Source organism: Tachypleus tridentatus, chromosome 1 (genome assembly GCF_004210375.1).
Source record: "Tachypleus tridentatus isolate NWPU-2018 chromosome 1, ASM421037v1, whole genome shotgun sequence".
Taxonomy (NCBI): domain Eukaryota; kingdom Metazoa; phylum Arthropoda; class Merostomata; order Xiphosura; family Limulidae; genus Tachypleus; species Tachypleus tridentatus.
Genome location: NC_134825.1, coordinates 22,590,758 through 22,606,006, shown reverse-complemented (window position 1 = coordinate 22,606,006; position 15,249 = coordinate 22,590,758). Strand labels below are relative to the sequence as shown.

The 15,249-nt window shown below is 35.1% G+C and overlaps 2 protein-coding genes across 11 annotated transcripts in view; one reads left to right on the top strand and one right to left on the bottom strand.

The window, feature by feature from the left end:
* LOC143244435 (ecdysone-induced protein 78C-like) overlaps window positions 1–15,249 on the bottom strand; it is a 185,898-nt gene that overhangs the window by 142,052 nt on the left and 28,597 nt on the right. Inside the window, exon 1 of one of the 6 annotated variants that reach the window (XM_076489111.1) lies at window positions 3,011–3,741. The exons of 1 other annotated variant lie outside the window; for it this stretch is intronic. Coding sequence is in view for 1 of the 5 variants with exons in the window: in XM_076489121.1 (XP_076345236.1) it covers window positions 3,011–3,098 (88 nt within the window). In the remaining 4 variants the exon portion in view is untranslated. Of the gene's footprint in view, window positions 1–3,010; window positions 3,742–15,249 lie in introns of those variants that run through there. 4 more of the 6 variants (XM_076489102.1, XM_076489092.1, XM_076489084.1 and 1 more) reach the window with 4 other exon arrangements.
* Window positions 13,011–15,249, top strand: part of LOC143244454 (uncharacterized) — a 57,055-nt gene continuing 54,816 nt past the window's right edge. For all 5 annotated transcript variants that reach the window (XR_013025096.1, XR_013025092.1, XR_013025102.1 and 2 more), the window contains exon 1: window positions 13,011–13,281. Coding sequence is in view for 1 of the 5 variants with exons in the window: in XM_076489145.1 (XP_076345260.1) it covers window positions 13,249–13,281 (33 nt within the window). In the remaining 4 variants the exon portion in view is untranslated. The remainder of the gene's footprint in view (window positions 13,282–15,249) is intronic.

The following is a 15,249-nucleotide window of genomic DNA, read 5'->3' as shown; positions in this document are numbered from 1 at the left end:
CACTAAGGGGAATCGAACCCCTGATGTTAGCGTTGTAAATCCGTAGACATACCGCTGTACTAGCGGGGGCGATATTAACTACGTTTATGGAACTGATATTCCCTGTACACATATGATATTCCACTGCTATGTCAGACATGTATTATGGTCAAAATTACTTAATGTCATTAAAATAGTATTTCTCTCACATTTAGTTGTTGTTATTTGTTTGTGACTCGATGGGACAGATTCAGCGCTTAACGATACCCATAATGTTGGTATTATCACTAATTAATTGTATAAAATAGAATGTTTTTTACAAAATAATATAGAAACAAGGTTGAAGTTTAGCAAATTATTTCTTGAAATCTTATAACAAAAAGTAGATTAATAAAGTTCAATTGTTTTTCAGAACAAATTATGTCCATGTTTTACTTTTATTTTTATAAAATTTCCAATTGTTAGAATTGTAAAGAAATAGTCCTCACAAATATAGAGAAAATAACTTTCTTGAAAACTATAATTTGTACCTCTAAAACAGTATTATATCAATTAGGCCTAATTATCTGAAACATTTATGATTACTTTGCCCAACCTTATGTTTATCAAACTGGATAGACCATACGCCTATGGATTCTACATTAGATCGTTGTTGCTATCTTTCACTAATAAAGGTACATACTGAAATATAACAACAACAAGAAGAAACATACTGATGATTGACCTGTTTCTACTATATAGTGTTTCATTTCTATGATACATTGAAACTTACGGTTTTTTGACAATGAGTTATTTATGTACAATTTTTGGTACTTTTTATAAGTTAGATTTTTATGTCTAGTTGATGTATATTTAAACAAAATAATTATAAATGTAAAAAAATTATATTATGACGTTAAAACCACAAAACTTTCTTTCATAAAATCCTCTAATGTAATATATACTCAGACCACAAATATTTATCTTTAAATATCACACGTGCACATAAGCAGTTCCTGATTATTTACAATAATTTGATACCACTTTAGACGACATAAGTAAGACAATTATTACTAAGTAAATATGAAGCCAAATCTGTCAATCAATTCACCACTTGTAACTGTGTTATACCATCCTTCTTCGGTAATTCTGAACTCTGATGTATTGAAAGTTCGTTTTTCGCGTAAGCTACACGACGGCTATCTGCGCTAGCCGTCCATAATTTAGCAGTCTAAGACTAGAAGGCTTCTCTTTTATCATCGAATAGTGGAATTCACCGTAAAATATTAACGCCTCCACCGATGAAAAGACAAGGATGTTTGATGGGACGGGAGATTCGAACCTGCGACCCTCAGAACAAGACAAGGCTTTATATAGTGGTGGAGTGTATGTTATATGTATGGTCTTTGTGCATTATATTTTTTATTAATCACAATTACTCAGGCCCGGCATGGCCAGATAGTTAAGGCACTCAACTCGTAATCTGATGGTCTAGAGTTCGAATCCTCGTCACACCAAACATGCTCGCCCTTTCAGCCGTGGGTCGTAATAATGTGACGGTCAATTTCACTATTCGTTGGTAAAGAGTAGCCCAAGAGTTGGCGGTGTGTGATGATGACTAGCTGCCTTCCCTCTAGTCTTACACTGCTAAATTAGGGACAGCTAACGCAGATAGCCATCGTGTAGCTTTGCGCGAAATTCAAAACAAACCACAATTACCACATATACAACATAACTCTTATGTTTGACGGTTGATTTAAAAATAAAAGATCACACAAATGGTAAATTATAATTCTAGTGCATATCGTTATATACTTGTTCAGTATTGGATCAAGCACGAATAGAACTACATTTTTTTAAACTGGACTAAAGCACGTTAAGATGACACCTGGAAACAGACCACAGTACGAGAGATTAATAACTCAACTGTTTCAAACAATCACTCAGTTATAGGCTTTTACATAAAATGCCGAAATTGTGTAAAATTAATATAATACATGCTAAAATGAGTGACCGGCAATAATAATTTTCTAATATAATGTCTGATATTTATAGGCGCGTTTGCAGTCATATGGGGATGTCAAATGTCACGTGAAACAGTTTACAACATAAAATAAAATTGAGTAAGATTGTGATTGCAATGCTCTTCTTCTATTTTATAACAACAAAGTAAAAACGTATTAAAATATTCAGAAAAACACGCAACTTTAGAAATTCAAATGTCTGTTTCGAACAACACGTGCAGCAATACCCGCCAGTTACTTTCCATATTATTTAGTTACCATTACTGAGTACACTTTTACGGCTGAAAAAAACTGAAGAAATTAATTAAAACGGTTGAGTGAGTGTGTGTGTTTTCCTATAGCAAAGCCACATCGGGCTATCTTCTGAGTCCACCGAGAGGAATCGAACTCCTAATTTTAGCGCTGTGAATCCGTAGACTTACCGTTGTACCAGCTAAAAGGGTTGAATCGTTTAGGTTTCATAAAGAGAAACCGAAATAAATAAAGCTCATAAATTACAAAACTAATTGTTTTTCTATAATAGAATTATTTCTTTACAGTATGCGATTTTGTTTTCTGAACTTGAGTATTTATAATTCAAGTTGTTTATACAGTTCTAAAGAAACGTGTATGTCAGTCTTGAATACGTAAGAATAAAAGTTATCAAATTAAAATGACTATTATAGCAATAAATTATGAAAGCTAACTCCGGGAATGTATAATAGAGAGCAGAGTTCACAAATATTAATTGATTTTTTTTTCAACATATCTCAGTAATGTTTCAAATAATATAAATTATTTAGCTTCCTAAATTAATTTTTTATGCCGACGGTTAGATGTCACGTTAATGTCAAGAATTAAAAGCAGATGTCGTATGAACACATAGAAGATCAAGTACCGAAATTGTCTTATAATCTATGATCTGGGTTTGTTTGTTTTTTTGTACTTAACTATACACATTAATGAGTATTAATTTATGAAAATCGACATAGATCATAACGTAAATCAAAACTGATGTTTTCTTCAGATGTATGAAATTAAGAAATTACCTTCTTCACTCTTGTGATTTGTAGCACGTCCACTGTCCAAGTGGCTCGAAGATGTTACTTCTTGCTGGTTATTTGTATTCGCGTCCATCTCGAAAGAACACGCACGACATCACTTTTCTCCATGAACTCTGACCGCGTGAACCTCTGCCATCCAAGCCCGTGCAACTAACATAGATTAGAGCTTGTAAGGCTATTTAGCGCAGCTAGTACGTGACACAGACAACCTTTCCTATCTCCAGTATTGTTTCTGAGTGTAATAAACCTACAGGAATAACTGCACGTTTCCATTAATTTAAGCACTTAAACAAGTAAAACCTTCGCACAGCTTTTATTTGAAAGTACGTGTAGAGATTATTCCAGATTAACAACGAGTCGCTCATATACTTCAATTCATGGTGTTTTCTGTCTTCTGCCTATTCTAAGCGCTCCTCACGAGAGTTGATACTACCTGCACACGAAGTACATTTACCGCTGATTTCTGCAATGAATACACAATGACGCAAAGAACAGAGCGCGAGAGCCTCACTAGCAACCGTATCGAGGACTTAACGGAAGAAAACAAACCATAAAAACGACCAATACACACGAACTTCTGAATGCACCGTTAGTCGCTATACAGTTACACAAGCAGTTGTTTTGAAAGTACATGCACGCTTCACCGTATACTAACTTTATAAAACGTCTACTAGGTGGCGCTGCGATATTTTTCCAGCTTCTCATTGCAGAATCAACGTAATAGTTTTCTTTGTTTCTGTAACTATACAAATAAGCTATCGCTACTTTGCCCGAAAAACCGTATTATGAGCTATATAAGCCCTTAAATTTACCGGTAAACCACCAGTGGTGAAAGTTATGGAAATGACGTATTGGATTGGGCGTGGCTCGAGATTAGCGAGGTCGCAAGATTTATTTTTGTCTTAACCATAATGTTCACGAGAAGTGAATTCTATAAAAAAAACAACGAATTTTCAGTACAGAAAGATAGACTCACAAATTATAACACGTAAACACTAAGTGTATTCAGTCTTGTGAGCTCAGATGCTTCTTTAGATCATTACAACGTCGATCGTTGCATACAAGTAACCATAATGTTTTTTGAACTCTACCAATTAGCACTTTAAACTGCTACTGCTCTGTTCTTCCTACTCACTTTCAGTGGACCACGAAGGAGTTACAAAGAGAAGGGGTGGTGTTTGCTAAACATCCAGATTTTACAATAGTTTGGTTTGTTTGAAATTTCGCGCAAAGCTACACGAAAGCGATCTGTGCTGGCCGTCCTCAATTTAGTAGTGTAGAGGGACGGCACTGTATTTGTGGGAGCCATTGCATTATTTGAATGATTCCAGCAGCTTCTTTCTTAGCTTAGCATAGGTTGGATGAGTGTTTAGTGTCATTATCCTCTTGGTGGTAGAATTCTTCAGCAATAATGTGCAAACCACTGGGTATACAATGACGGATCAGTATCTGATGGAACTTGCACGGGTCCATTATTCCAAACATTTTGCAAAAATCTTATGTTGCTTCGACAGAAAAACACCCAAAACCATGAAACTTCCTCTACCATGCTTCATGGTATGTGCTACGGTTTGAGATGAGTATATTTCACCTTTTTTTTTCGCCGGACTACAACCTACGCTTTAAACCAAATATCTCAAACTTCGACTCAACATCCTTTTCCAATCAGTTCAATTTGTTTTGGGTTTGTTTTCTTTGTGTTTTTTTTGGCAAGTTTCAGTCTCTTGACAATATTTGGACACTGAAGTCAGGGTTTCTTAACATGACTAAATATTACATTCTCGTTGACACTTTTCTGTCATTTGGCACATGATCATTTATCTCATGTTTAAGACCAGTCTTTCTTCCATCATGAAGGCTGCATAAACGAAGAAACTTAACATTGAGTTCAGGTGTTCTTTCATATTTTCTAATTTACCTGTCTCGGTTTCACAACCTAAGGTGTACTTGACAGTGTTTGGGAGCATTTCAAGTCTGCAGAAATTTGTCGTTTATGGAAATTCTATACTACACTGACTTTTCTCTATGTTTTTTGAGCTGTGGCATGACAACAAAATTTAAACGCTGTTTTTGCAAGGTTTATTTGTGTAGTGCCATTAAATTCATTTCTTTTAGCATATACCAGTACCATATGCTCGTTCCTTGCTTGCTTCTTTCCATATAGCATGGCCAGGTGATTAAGGCACTCGACTCGTAATCCGAGGGTCACGGGTTCGAATCCCCGTCACACCAATTATACTCGCCCTTTCAGCCGTGGGGGCGTTACAACGTTTTGGTCAATCCCATATTCGTTGGTAAAAGAGTAGCCCAAGAGTTGGTGGTGGGTGGTAATGACTAGCTGCCTTCCCTATTGTCTTACACTGCTAAATTAGGGACGGCTAGCGCAGATAGTCCTCGAGTAGCTTTGCGCGAAATTCAAAAAACAAACAAACAATATAGTTAAGACACTACATGGGACATCATGACACTCGCTTCAGACCCTAAATTTGATCAGTATGTGCATTCAAACAGAACCCTTATGGAATACCTGTGTTATAAGTATGAAAATTACAAGGAATTATAATTACTCTCACCATAAAACGTTTGCACAGTCCTGTATATTTTGGTGTATGGGAGCAGCGCTTCCCACTATTATAAGTTATTAGCTTAACCAAACAGTCAGTGCTAAAAAAACAATGTGTTGCATTTGGTACATGCCAAAAAACCACGAAGAGAACGGCCAAAATTAAAGATAAAAACAGCATAAAAGAAAATTAGCAACAATAACCATACGTTATTACCACATGAGAGTAAAATAATACAGAAACATTTTATTGTATATCTTAAGAAGATACATTCATAATGCAACATAGACGGCCCACCAAGCACGTATTTCTCCGCGTGCCCATTGGCGTAACTTTGTTTTCAGAAGCGCAGGTGAATGACGGTCAGTTTTTGTCTTTGAGAAGAGTATGAAAATATTCTATCCTTGAAAAGTATGTGGACCTGTCCTCCCTTGTTAACCCTAAAACCTAAATTTATCCTCGTAACAAGTATAAGAACACCGGAGTTTTATGTGAACTTACTATACTATTTAGAAAGATGAAATTTTAACCGTATGTCAATAAAAACATCGAGTAAACATTGTTAAAAAATGTGTAAACATAACGACTGTAATAACTTTAAATGTGACGGCCCGGCATGGCCAGGTAGGTTAAGGCGTTCGACTCGTAATGTAAAGGTCGAGGGTTCGAGTCCACATCACACCAAACATGCTCTCCCTTTTAGCCGTGGGGGCGTTATAATGTGACGATAAATCCCACTATTCGTTGGTAAAAGAATAGCCCAAGAGTTGGCGGTGGGTGGTGATGACTAGCTGCCTTCCCTCTAGTCTTACACTGCTAAATTAGGGACGGCTAGCACAGATAGCCCTCGAGAAGCTTTGTGCGAAATTTAAAACAAACAAACAAACAAATAAACAAATAGCCCTCATGTAGCCTTGTGTTCAATTCAAACCTAACGATTGCTCTTGTGAATATGTGTGTGTGCAGGTGTGTGTGTGTGAATTTTTTTCAATTCATGTAGTTTTTGTGGTGATATGTGCTTATACTATACTTAAACTGGTAATAAGTCTAATGAACATTGCACTGTAGATTAAAACTTCTGTGCAACGTACTTTTGTTTAATGTATGAAGTTTTACAGTGTTAGTACATGAATGCTAGTGCATTAAACACAGAATGCTGCTTAGTTTTATGCAGGAATAACTCTCCTGCAACTGCATTGGAGATCCGTTTTTGTTGTTTTTCTGTTTATTGGTTTTTTAGCTCAAAACAACGCAATGGGCTATCTGAGCTCGGGCATTCGCATATTTGCTTCCCAGCAGCACATCGGTATGTCTGCAGACTCAGACAGCTAGAAACCGAGTTTCGATACTCGTGGTGGGCAGAATACAGATAGCCCGTTGTGTAGCTTTGTAATTAATTCTAAACAAACAAACCTTTGCAAATTTACCCCTGACCCACTTGGGGAATGGAGATCCGATATGAAAATATTTTCACAAACAATTTATAATGCACTTGCTCATGAGTAGGAGAAATATTTCGTGGTATCGCTCGCCAGCAATGAAATCCAGAGCTGTACCCCAGAACTAATGATGTTATCATGCCTCTCACGAGCTAGTGGGGAACATTTTTGTTGAAAAAAAAACTTACCCAACCCAGTTTTTCTTAATTTGAACTGAAAATGTTTGGACTTTTTAGCGTTGGAGATGCGAAAAGAGATTTGAGGTGGTAAGATGACTGAAATCCGTCATGACATCAAAATCTTAACGGTCAAGCACAAGAAACATGGAAGTACTCAGATGGCACGTAAAATTATTCACAAACTGATTAGATATTAGTAAATATTGCGCAGCAAGCCGAGCACAATGTCATGCTTGTAGCTACTTTCAAAGTGTTCCTGTCTTCATCCTACTGCTGACTGTCGCGGTGTTTCTACCTTCCCTACCAAATCACAGGTGAAATGGTTCGTATATCAATTGAAAGCTAAACATAAAAGGTAGGCAATGGGTTAATTAATGACGCTGAGAATGTGGCTTAATGATATATATTAAATTTACTCCCAGCAGGAAGACCTTACTACTAGTTAGTATGGAGACTTCAGGATGGTGTATTTCAATTTAAGTATTATAATTTAAAAAATGAAAATTTGTGTTTTAAAGATACATCCAAAACCATAGGAGTTTCTGGATTGAAGTTAACTTTAATATTCAATAAATTATAGTGTCAAGACGCCCCTTGACTCCTAAGGGAAGTGTTAAAATGATAAAGCCTGCTATATTTGCGTCATTTATTAATTGTAAACGGAAAATAATTTATTTTCGTCATGAATATGATATCAGTAAGCTGCCTGAATTTTTTTATTTAACTTACTAAAATTAATTAAACTCTTATAACACCAGACATTGTGTACCAAATGCCATCTCATGCATATGGTTAAAAACATTCATAGTTTCAATACATTAAAAAGTATACATGAATATCATGTATCACACTATTTCATTATAACTTACGTTTTTAACTTCCTTAAAGATGGCTGAAATTATTTATTATAAAAGTTATCTAACACCTGCTTTATCATATTTCAGGATATCAAACCCTGTAGTTATTGTCTTTCTCTTTAATTCAGTAAACATTGGTAAAAGGCCTGTGTGAATTTCTACAACTCAAATAATAACATACCGATAACATTACAGAATGACAAAACTGCATATTGATACATGATATTCAGCCAAATATCAAGACTAGAGAAAATAGCCATTGTTCCCTTCAAACTTAGCTTTTACGACCTGGATAATGAAATTTAGAAATTAAACTATTTTCTAAGTAAAAACGGGTAAATTTGCACATTTTCATTTACATGAGGTCTGAATAAAACGACATATGAATCAAAATTTATTCATTTATGTATTTATACTAAAGTTAAACAAAAATGTTTAGAAGTGAGTAGTTTTTCGAAATTTGCGACTGTAATGTAAATCAGCTTCACGTATCAGCCCCAAATAGTTTTCGTTATACGTTCCTTGGTAGCGGTGTGCAAAGTCCAGTATATCTTGGTGGAAGTTCTCGCCATTTTCTTCTGAGTATGCTCCCATGTTATCCTTGAATTTATCAAGATGAGCGTCAAGTATATGAACTTTCAGGGACACCCTGCAACCCATTTTGCCGTAGTTCTTCAACAGAGCCTCAACCAGTTCCACATAATTTTCGGCCTTGTGATTGCCCAAAAAGCCCCGAACCACTACGACAAAGCTGCCCCAAGCTTTTTTCCTTCCTACTGAGCTTCTTGAGGAGTTCTGTGTATTCCAGGATCTTCTTTATTTGTGGTCCAACGAAGATATCAGCTTTGACCTTTGTCACAGACAGCTTAGAGAAGAAGTCTCGAAAGTACTTGAAAGCTGCAGACTCCTTATCAAGAGCTATGACAAATTGTTTCATAAGATCCAATTTTATGTGCAGTAGTGGTAACAACACCTTCTGGAGGTCCACTAGTGGCTGACACTTAACATTGTGCCTCCCCACAGAGAACTCGGTCCGTTGTGGCCAGTGCTTCCTGTTATAGTACGCTGCAATGTCCCTGCTGTCCCAAAGGCAAAGATAACAGGAAATTTTGTAAAGCCTCCTTAGAGACCCATCAGAAATGCCACCATTTGAAGTCTCCGATAACCTCCCAGCCATTATCATCATACTTCAAGGCTTCTAGCAAGGTCTTGACGCTGTTGTATTCCTCTTTGAGGTGCATCGAATTTTAAAAAAATCTAAAATGTGTATAATATAAAATCTTACTATTCAAGAAAGCAAAAATTGTCCGTCTTACCTTCTAGAATTTTTTTGTAGTGCTCGCAGGTAAAATGAGGTGCCCAGGGTTTGTCTTGATCCCCGACAGGGATGTCGAAATATGCCTTGCAGGCTTCACATATTTTTAGCAGATGCTGTCACAGAGTACTTTTTCGCCCTTGTCTTGATAAATTGGCCACATACTTAGCAGAATGCGTCTGGAGAATGCTTGCAGCTTCTTGATGCCATCTCTGATAAAATCAGATAGGTCTATGTGTTCACTTAGGCAGCTAAAACTAAACTTAAGTGGTGAGTGGTGAGCCCCTGTATATATATATTACTATGGAAAGTTCTAGAAAATTCTCGTAAGTTCTACAACATTCTAGAAAGTTCTTGTAAATTCTTGTAAGTTCGAGAAAATTCTCTATCAGCTACCCAGCACTGAATCTACCTGGAATGTTCTGGAAAAATGGGTAAATGTGAAAATTTCATTGCCCATGTCACAAAAGCAAAGTTTGAAGAGAAAAATAGGTCTTTTCCATTTACATTAGGCATAAGCTATTGATAAATAACACTTTCTGCCCAGGAACAAGAAAAAGTAAAAATTTTGTTGCATAGTGTTATTTATTTTGAATGTTGAATAAACTTTATTCATAATTCAGAAGAAGTGGTCAACCAGCAAACTTGTCTTACTGTTGTATGTTCAGTCTTCTGTGTTGTATTTATAATGTATTTTATATGTATAATCAAACGTCATTCATTATGTATCCTGATATGTTAGTAATCGTAGTATATTTATGTTGATGTCTATTTATGAAAACTGCGACAAATCTAATTAGCTGATTTATACGAGATATTATATTAAACACACCACGTAAATGTTTGATTTGTTAATTTAGCTAAACGAATGTGTAATTATCTCCTACAGTTTTTCATGTTTCTGCACACGTGCGTGAGATTGGGGAATACATATCATCACAGCTCTAACATATGGTAAGATAAGTACTGTAATATGGATAACTTGCTATTATGAAACTCAGAAATCCAAAATTAATCGTGGGTTGCACTTTGTACTATTCTTTTTGTAATTATAGTTAAAATTAATTATGAGAAGTGTTTTGTTCCAATCTTTTTGTAATTACGGTTAAATTTAATTCTGGGTTATGTTTTGTGCCATTCTTTTTGTAATTATAGTTAAAATTAATTCTTGGTAGTGTTTCGTACCATTCTTTTTGTAATTACAGTTAAAATTAATTCTAGGTAGTGTTTTGTACCAATCTTTTTGTAATTACAGTTAAAATTAGTTCTGGGTAGTGTTTTGTGCAATTCTTTTTGTAATGAAAGTTAAATTCAATTTTGGGTTGTGTTTTGTATTAAACTTTTTTGTAATTACGGTTAAAATTAATTCTAGATAGTGTTTCGTACCATATTTTGTAATTACAGTTAAAATTAAATCTGGGTAGCATTTTGAACAAATTCTTTTGTAATTATAGTTAAAATTAATTCTTGGTAGTGTTTCGTACCATTTTTTGTAATTACAGTTAAAATTAAATCTAGGTAGCATTTTGAACAAATTCTTTTGTAATTATAGCTAAAATTAATTCTTGGTAGTGTTTCGTACCATTCTTTTTGTAATTACAGTTAAAATTAATTCTGGGTAGTGTTTTGTGCAATTCTTTTTGTGATTACATCTTCTCTTCTTCCCTGTAACGTAATCTATGCAACTGCGAATTTTCCAGAGCGTCTATTTGCTTTAAAATTTCCACGCAAGGCTACCAGCACAAAGCCCTCTCTGCATTTTAACTGACAGATTAGAGAAAAGGCAGCTAGTCAACAGTACCCACCAATAAATCTTGAAATACTTTTGTCTAATCGAAACAGTAGCCAGTACCATAATGTACCAATGACCACAAACTAGGAAGCCGATTCTTTGACACCAAGGACCCTCGGACTCATAGTTCTAGTAAACTAACATCCAGCCACAGGATTAACTAGTAAGTTAAGATTTTTGTCACATAGTTACAGAGTCTGTTTTTACTGAATTTCTTCAGCTCTTGTCAGGTGTATTTTTCTATATTGTTCTTAGCTCTTGTCCTCGATAGATCAGAAGTAAATGACCGGAATTACAATGCTAAAATTGGGGTTCGATTCACCATAGTGGGAAAAGCGCAGAGAACATATTTTGTGAACTTGTTCTGAAAAACCTAAAACACAAACTCGTAATTCACGTGTTGCATAAAGCTTTGAACTTTATACCAAGGGAAATGTTGTTTTCCACAAGTCAAAAGACTTATGAACAAGAGGTTGAGAAACTAGCAAGGTCTTGGGAACTCCTTCTCCTTGATGTTGGTCTTTCGTCAGTAATACAAACCTGAGACTTCCGGAGTTATTGAGCAGGTTTAACTCCTGAGTTTAAACCTCAAACATGGTGGATTGAGAATCAGTGAGAGACTCTTTGATCTGAGAACCATGATGTTTCGAACACACTGTATCCTGGAGAACTCTAGATATTTGCAGAACTGCAAGATAAATTTCTATTGGAGACATATAGTTCTTCTTTCAAAGAAAGGACCAAACATTTATCCAAAGTCAGGACCTCTGGACACGAATATTACACCCTGCTCCTGCCACCATGATTGTTTCAGCCTAGTGTTGGATACCACTGGAAGTAAGACGTTACCTTTGTGAATTGCAGCTGAGATAGGCCTGGACTATTTTCTTAAAGATTGCAAAAAAAAATCAAGATTTCACAATGCCTCGCATTCAGTGGTATTACAAACACTGAGTCTAGTGCGTTACCTTTGTCTGTTGGAGTGATGAAATCAGTGAATGAAACGCACTGTTTTTTGTCCAGAAAATAGACCTCACTTCTTCGAACAGTTATTTGTCCTAGTTGTGATATTTCCTCCATACTAAACTTTAATTATGGATAATACGGTTATTCTCTTTCCTCTTGGAGTGGTCAACGTGACAAATGAAGTAAAAATAATTGTAATTAGCTTAGGTTGCGTCTGAAAGCAACGCGTGACTTTCAGAACACCTGAGCTTGTTTTTGTTTGTTTGTTTTTAGGATTGTGCAACAATTCTGGATTCAATACTATAATGGAAAATTAGTGATTTGCCGGCTCAATATGTTGATATCGTTTTTGAGACCAAATTGACATTTGGTTCAAAAAAGAATAGCTCGCCACTATATTCTCAACAAAACAACCACCCTGCAGGCTTCCTCAGGTCACTAGTGGTATAGGTATTACATTATATATACACAGTACATTTTAAAATACAGTGTAATACAGCCTTCAGAAACTTGGTCAACTCCATTAGAAAGTACTTGGAAGAGGGACAGCACAACAACGTTTTTTGCTGATTTTGTGTTAATCACCGTTGCAGTATTTCTACTCTTAAAGATAGATGTCTAAGTGCATTTATGCACTACATAGCAGAACAAATGCAACTGTATAATAATGAAGGAGTTAAAAGTGTTCGGACTGGGTATGGCTCTGATATTTACCCTTGTCATGGAAATATCTTAGTCCTGACTGAAATGGTTCTAATCACGTCTTCGTACAATTCAGACCGTGGAACTATAAGCTGCAATGTAAGAACATTAAACATGTGACGTAAGTTAAATAAACATGTCACGTGAATCAGAGAATAGTGGGAATGCTGTTACGTACACTAAATCTATATTACTGTGGAATATCGTACTTATCATGCATCGGTATAGGTCTGTATGGTCTATGCTGTAGCAGAAAGCACGAATGTGAAGTCTTAAGTGTGCCTGCGATTATTAATTTCGTTATATTGAAAGAGTCGAGTTTATTGGATCATTGATGGTGGTACAGCATTTGGTAGAAGTTGTCAAGCCATAGTTGGTGAGAGCAGCTGTCACAGTTGACACACGTGTTATGCATAAATCATCAGGCAAATTGTCTGACACTGTAAGTACTTATAATGATAAATGATGCTGATATATATGAATAGGACATTATATGTGAACAAATATATATATATGTGACTCTGCTTAGGAATATAGAAATTAAGTAAAATCTTTCATCAGAGTCTTGCCTAATCCAAAAATCAACTGAACAGAAAATAAAGTTGTCAAACATTATCAAATTAAGAAATATATAAAGCATTTTATCTGAATGTTAATATTGTAACATGTGAAGTAGACTGTTTTTACTGATCTGTGCTATATAATAGGACGATATGACATGCTTAACACTTTCATTGATCTAGATAAAATACTGTTTTCAGTTTTGGAAGCTCCAATGTTTGACTGATTATTGATATTTTAACAGGAAAGATAAAAGTAACAAGACTGTTCAAACTAAAAATAAAAGTAACGAGACTGTTTAAACTAAAGATAAAAGTAACAAGATTGTTCAAACTAAAGATAAAAGTAACAAGACTGTTCACACTAAAGATAAAAGTAACAAGATTGTTCAAACTAAAGATAAAAGTAACAAGATTGTTCACACTAAAGATAAAAGAAACAAGATTGTTCACACTAAAGATAAAAGTAACAAGATTGTTCAAACTAAAGATAAAAGTAACAAGATTGTTCAAACTAAAGATAAAAGTAACGAGATTGTTCAAACTAAGGATAAAAGTAACAAGACTGTTCACACTAAAGATAAAAGTAACAAGATTGTTCAAACTAAAGATAAAAGTAACAAGATTGTTCACACTAAAGATAAAAGTAACGAGATTGTTCACACTAAAGATAAAAGTAACAAGATTGTTCAAACTAAAGATAAAAATAACGAGATTGTTCACACTAAAGATAAAAGTAACAAGATTGTTCACACTAAAGATAAAAGTAACGAGACTGTTCAAACTAAAGATAAAAGTAACAAGATCGTTCACACTAAAGATAAAAGTGACAAGACTGTTCAAACTACGCCGAGGAAAACAGTGGTGTTATCAAAGGTTTTCAGTAATGCTGATGAAGAATATATATATAATTTCATTTGTATTAAATAATGATATTCGTAAACAAGTAAAAATTATTTGCAGATAATAAAATCTATAGCTAGTGATATATGCTACCAAAATACCCAGACAACGAGGAAAGGCTCACAGATAATGGTGAATGGAAGACATTATTTTTCTATAGGCAATATAGGCACCTCTAGCTAAACTTCTGATAGTTCAGAAGCCTGTTCGTTCAAGCATTCTCAATCCAAACCTTTCTAAATAACATCAGTTCTTTTTTTACTGTTCTGTCCACCCCTTTATCATAATTCACCAGTTTTATTCTGTTCTGCTGATGACCACTCTAATTTTGAATAATAAAAAGGTAAGCGTTAAATCTGTCTCTTTAGCTATATGTAAGATTAACCAGTGCTATCCATGACAAACATTCTCTTGCCTGGCCATCAGCTGCTAACCCTATGGTCGGATGTTATACCACAAAATACTACCAACAACTACACCCTTTCAGTCTTAGAGCTACCAATACCTGTGCCAATTACGATTAAAGAGTTTCTGAAAACAGAACCAACTTCAGTTTTGACACACTACAAATAGCCACCATCAACCCATTCTCCAATTAAAAGTATCTAAGCTTCCTGTGTCCCTGTTACCAGTAGGTGGAGGACAAACAGAAGCCAGTTCAGAGTGGTCAGAAAGCATCGTCACATCTGGTTGGTGCTTGCAAACACCAAGTGGTACCTAGTGAGTGCCACAGAGATCATTCATTAAAACTACCTCTGTCAACAAATGATCCACATTCATCGTGAAAAATCTATTGGCAGATAATGACATCTTACTCTAGGTAACTAAAAAAAAAGTATGTGCCTTCCTTTTTTTAATTTTACTTGTTTTTTTTTCTTTCACTCATACAAGAATTATAAAACATTATACTTTGTTTTTGTTTACCCTTATTTTTCTTCATTACAAAA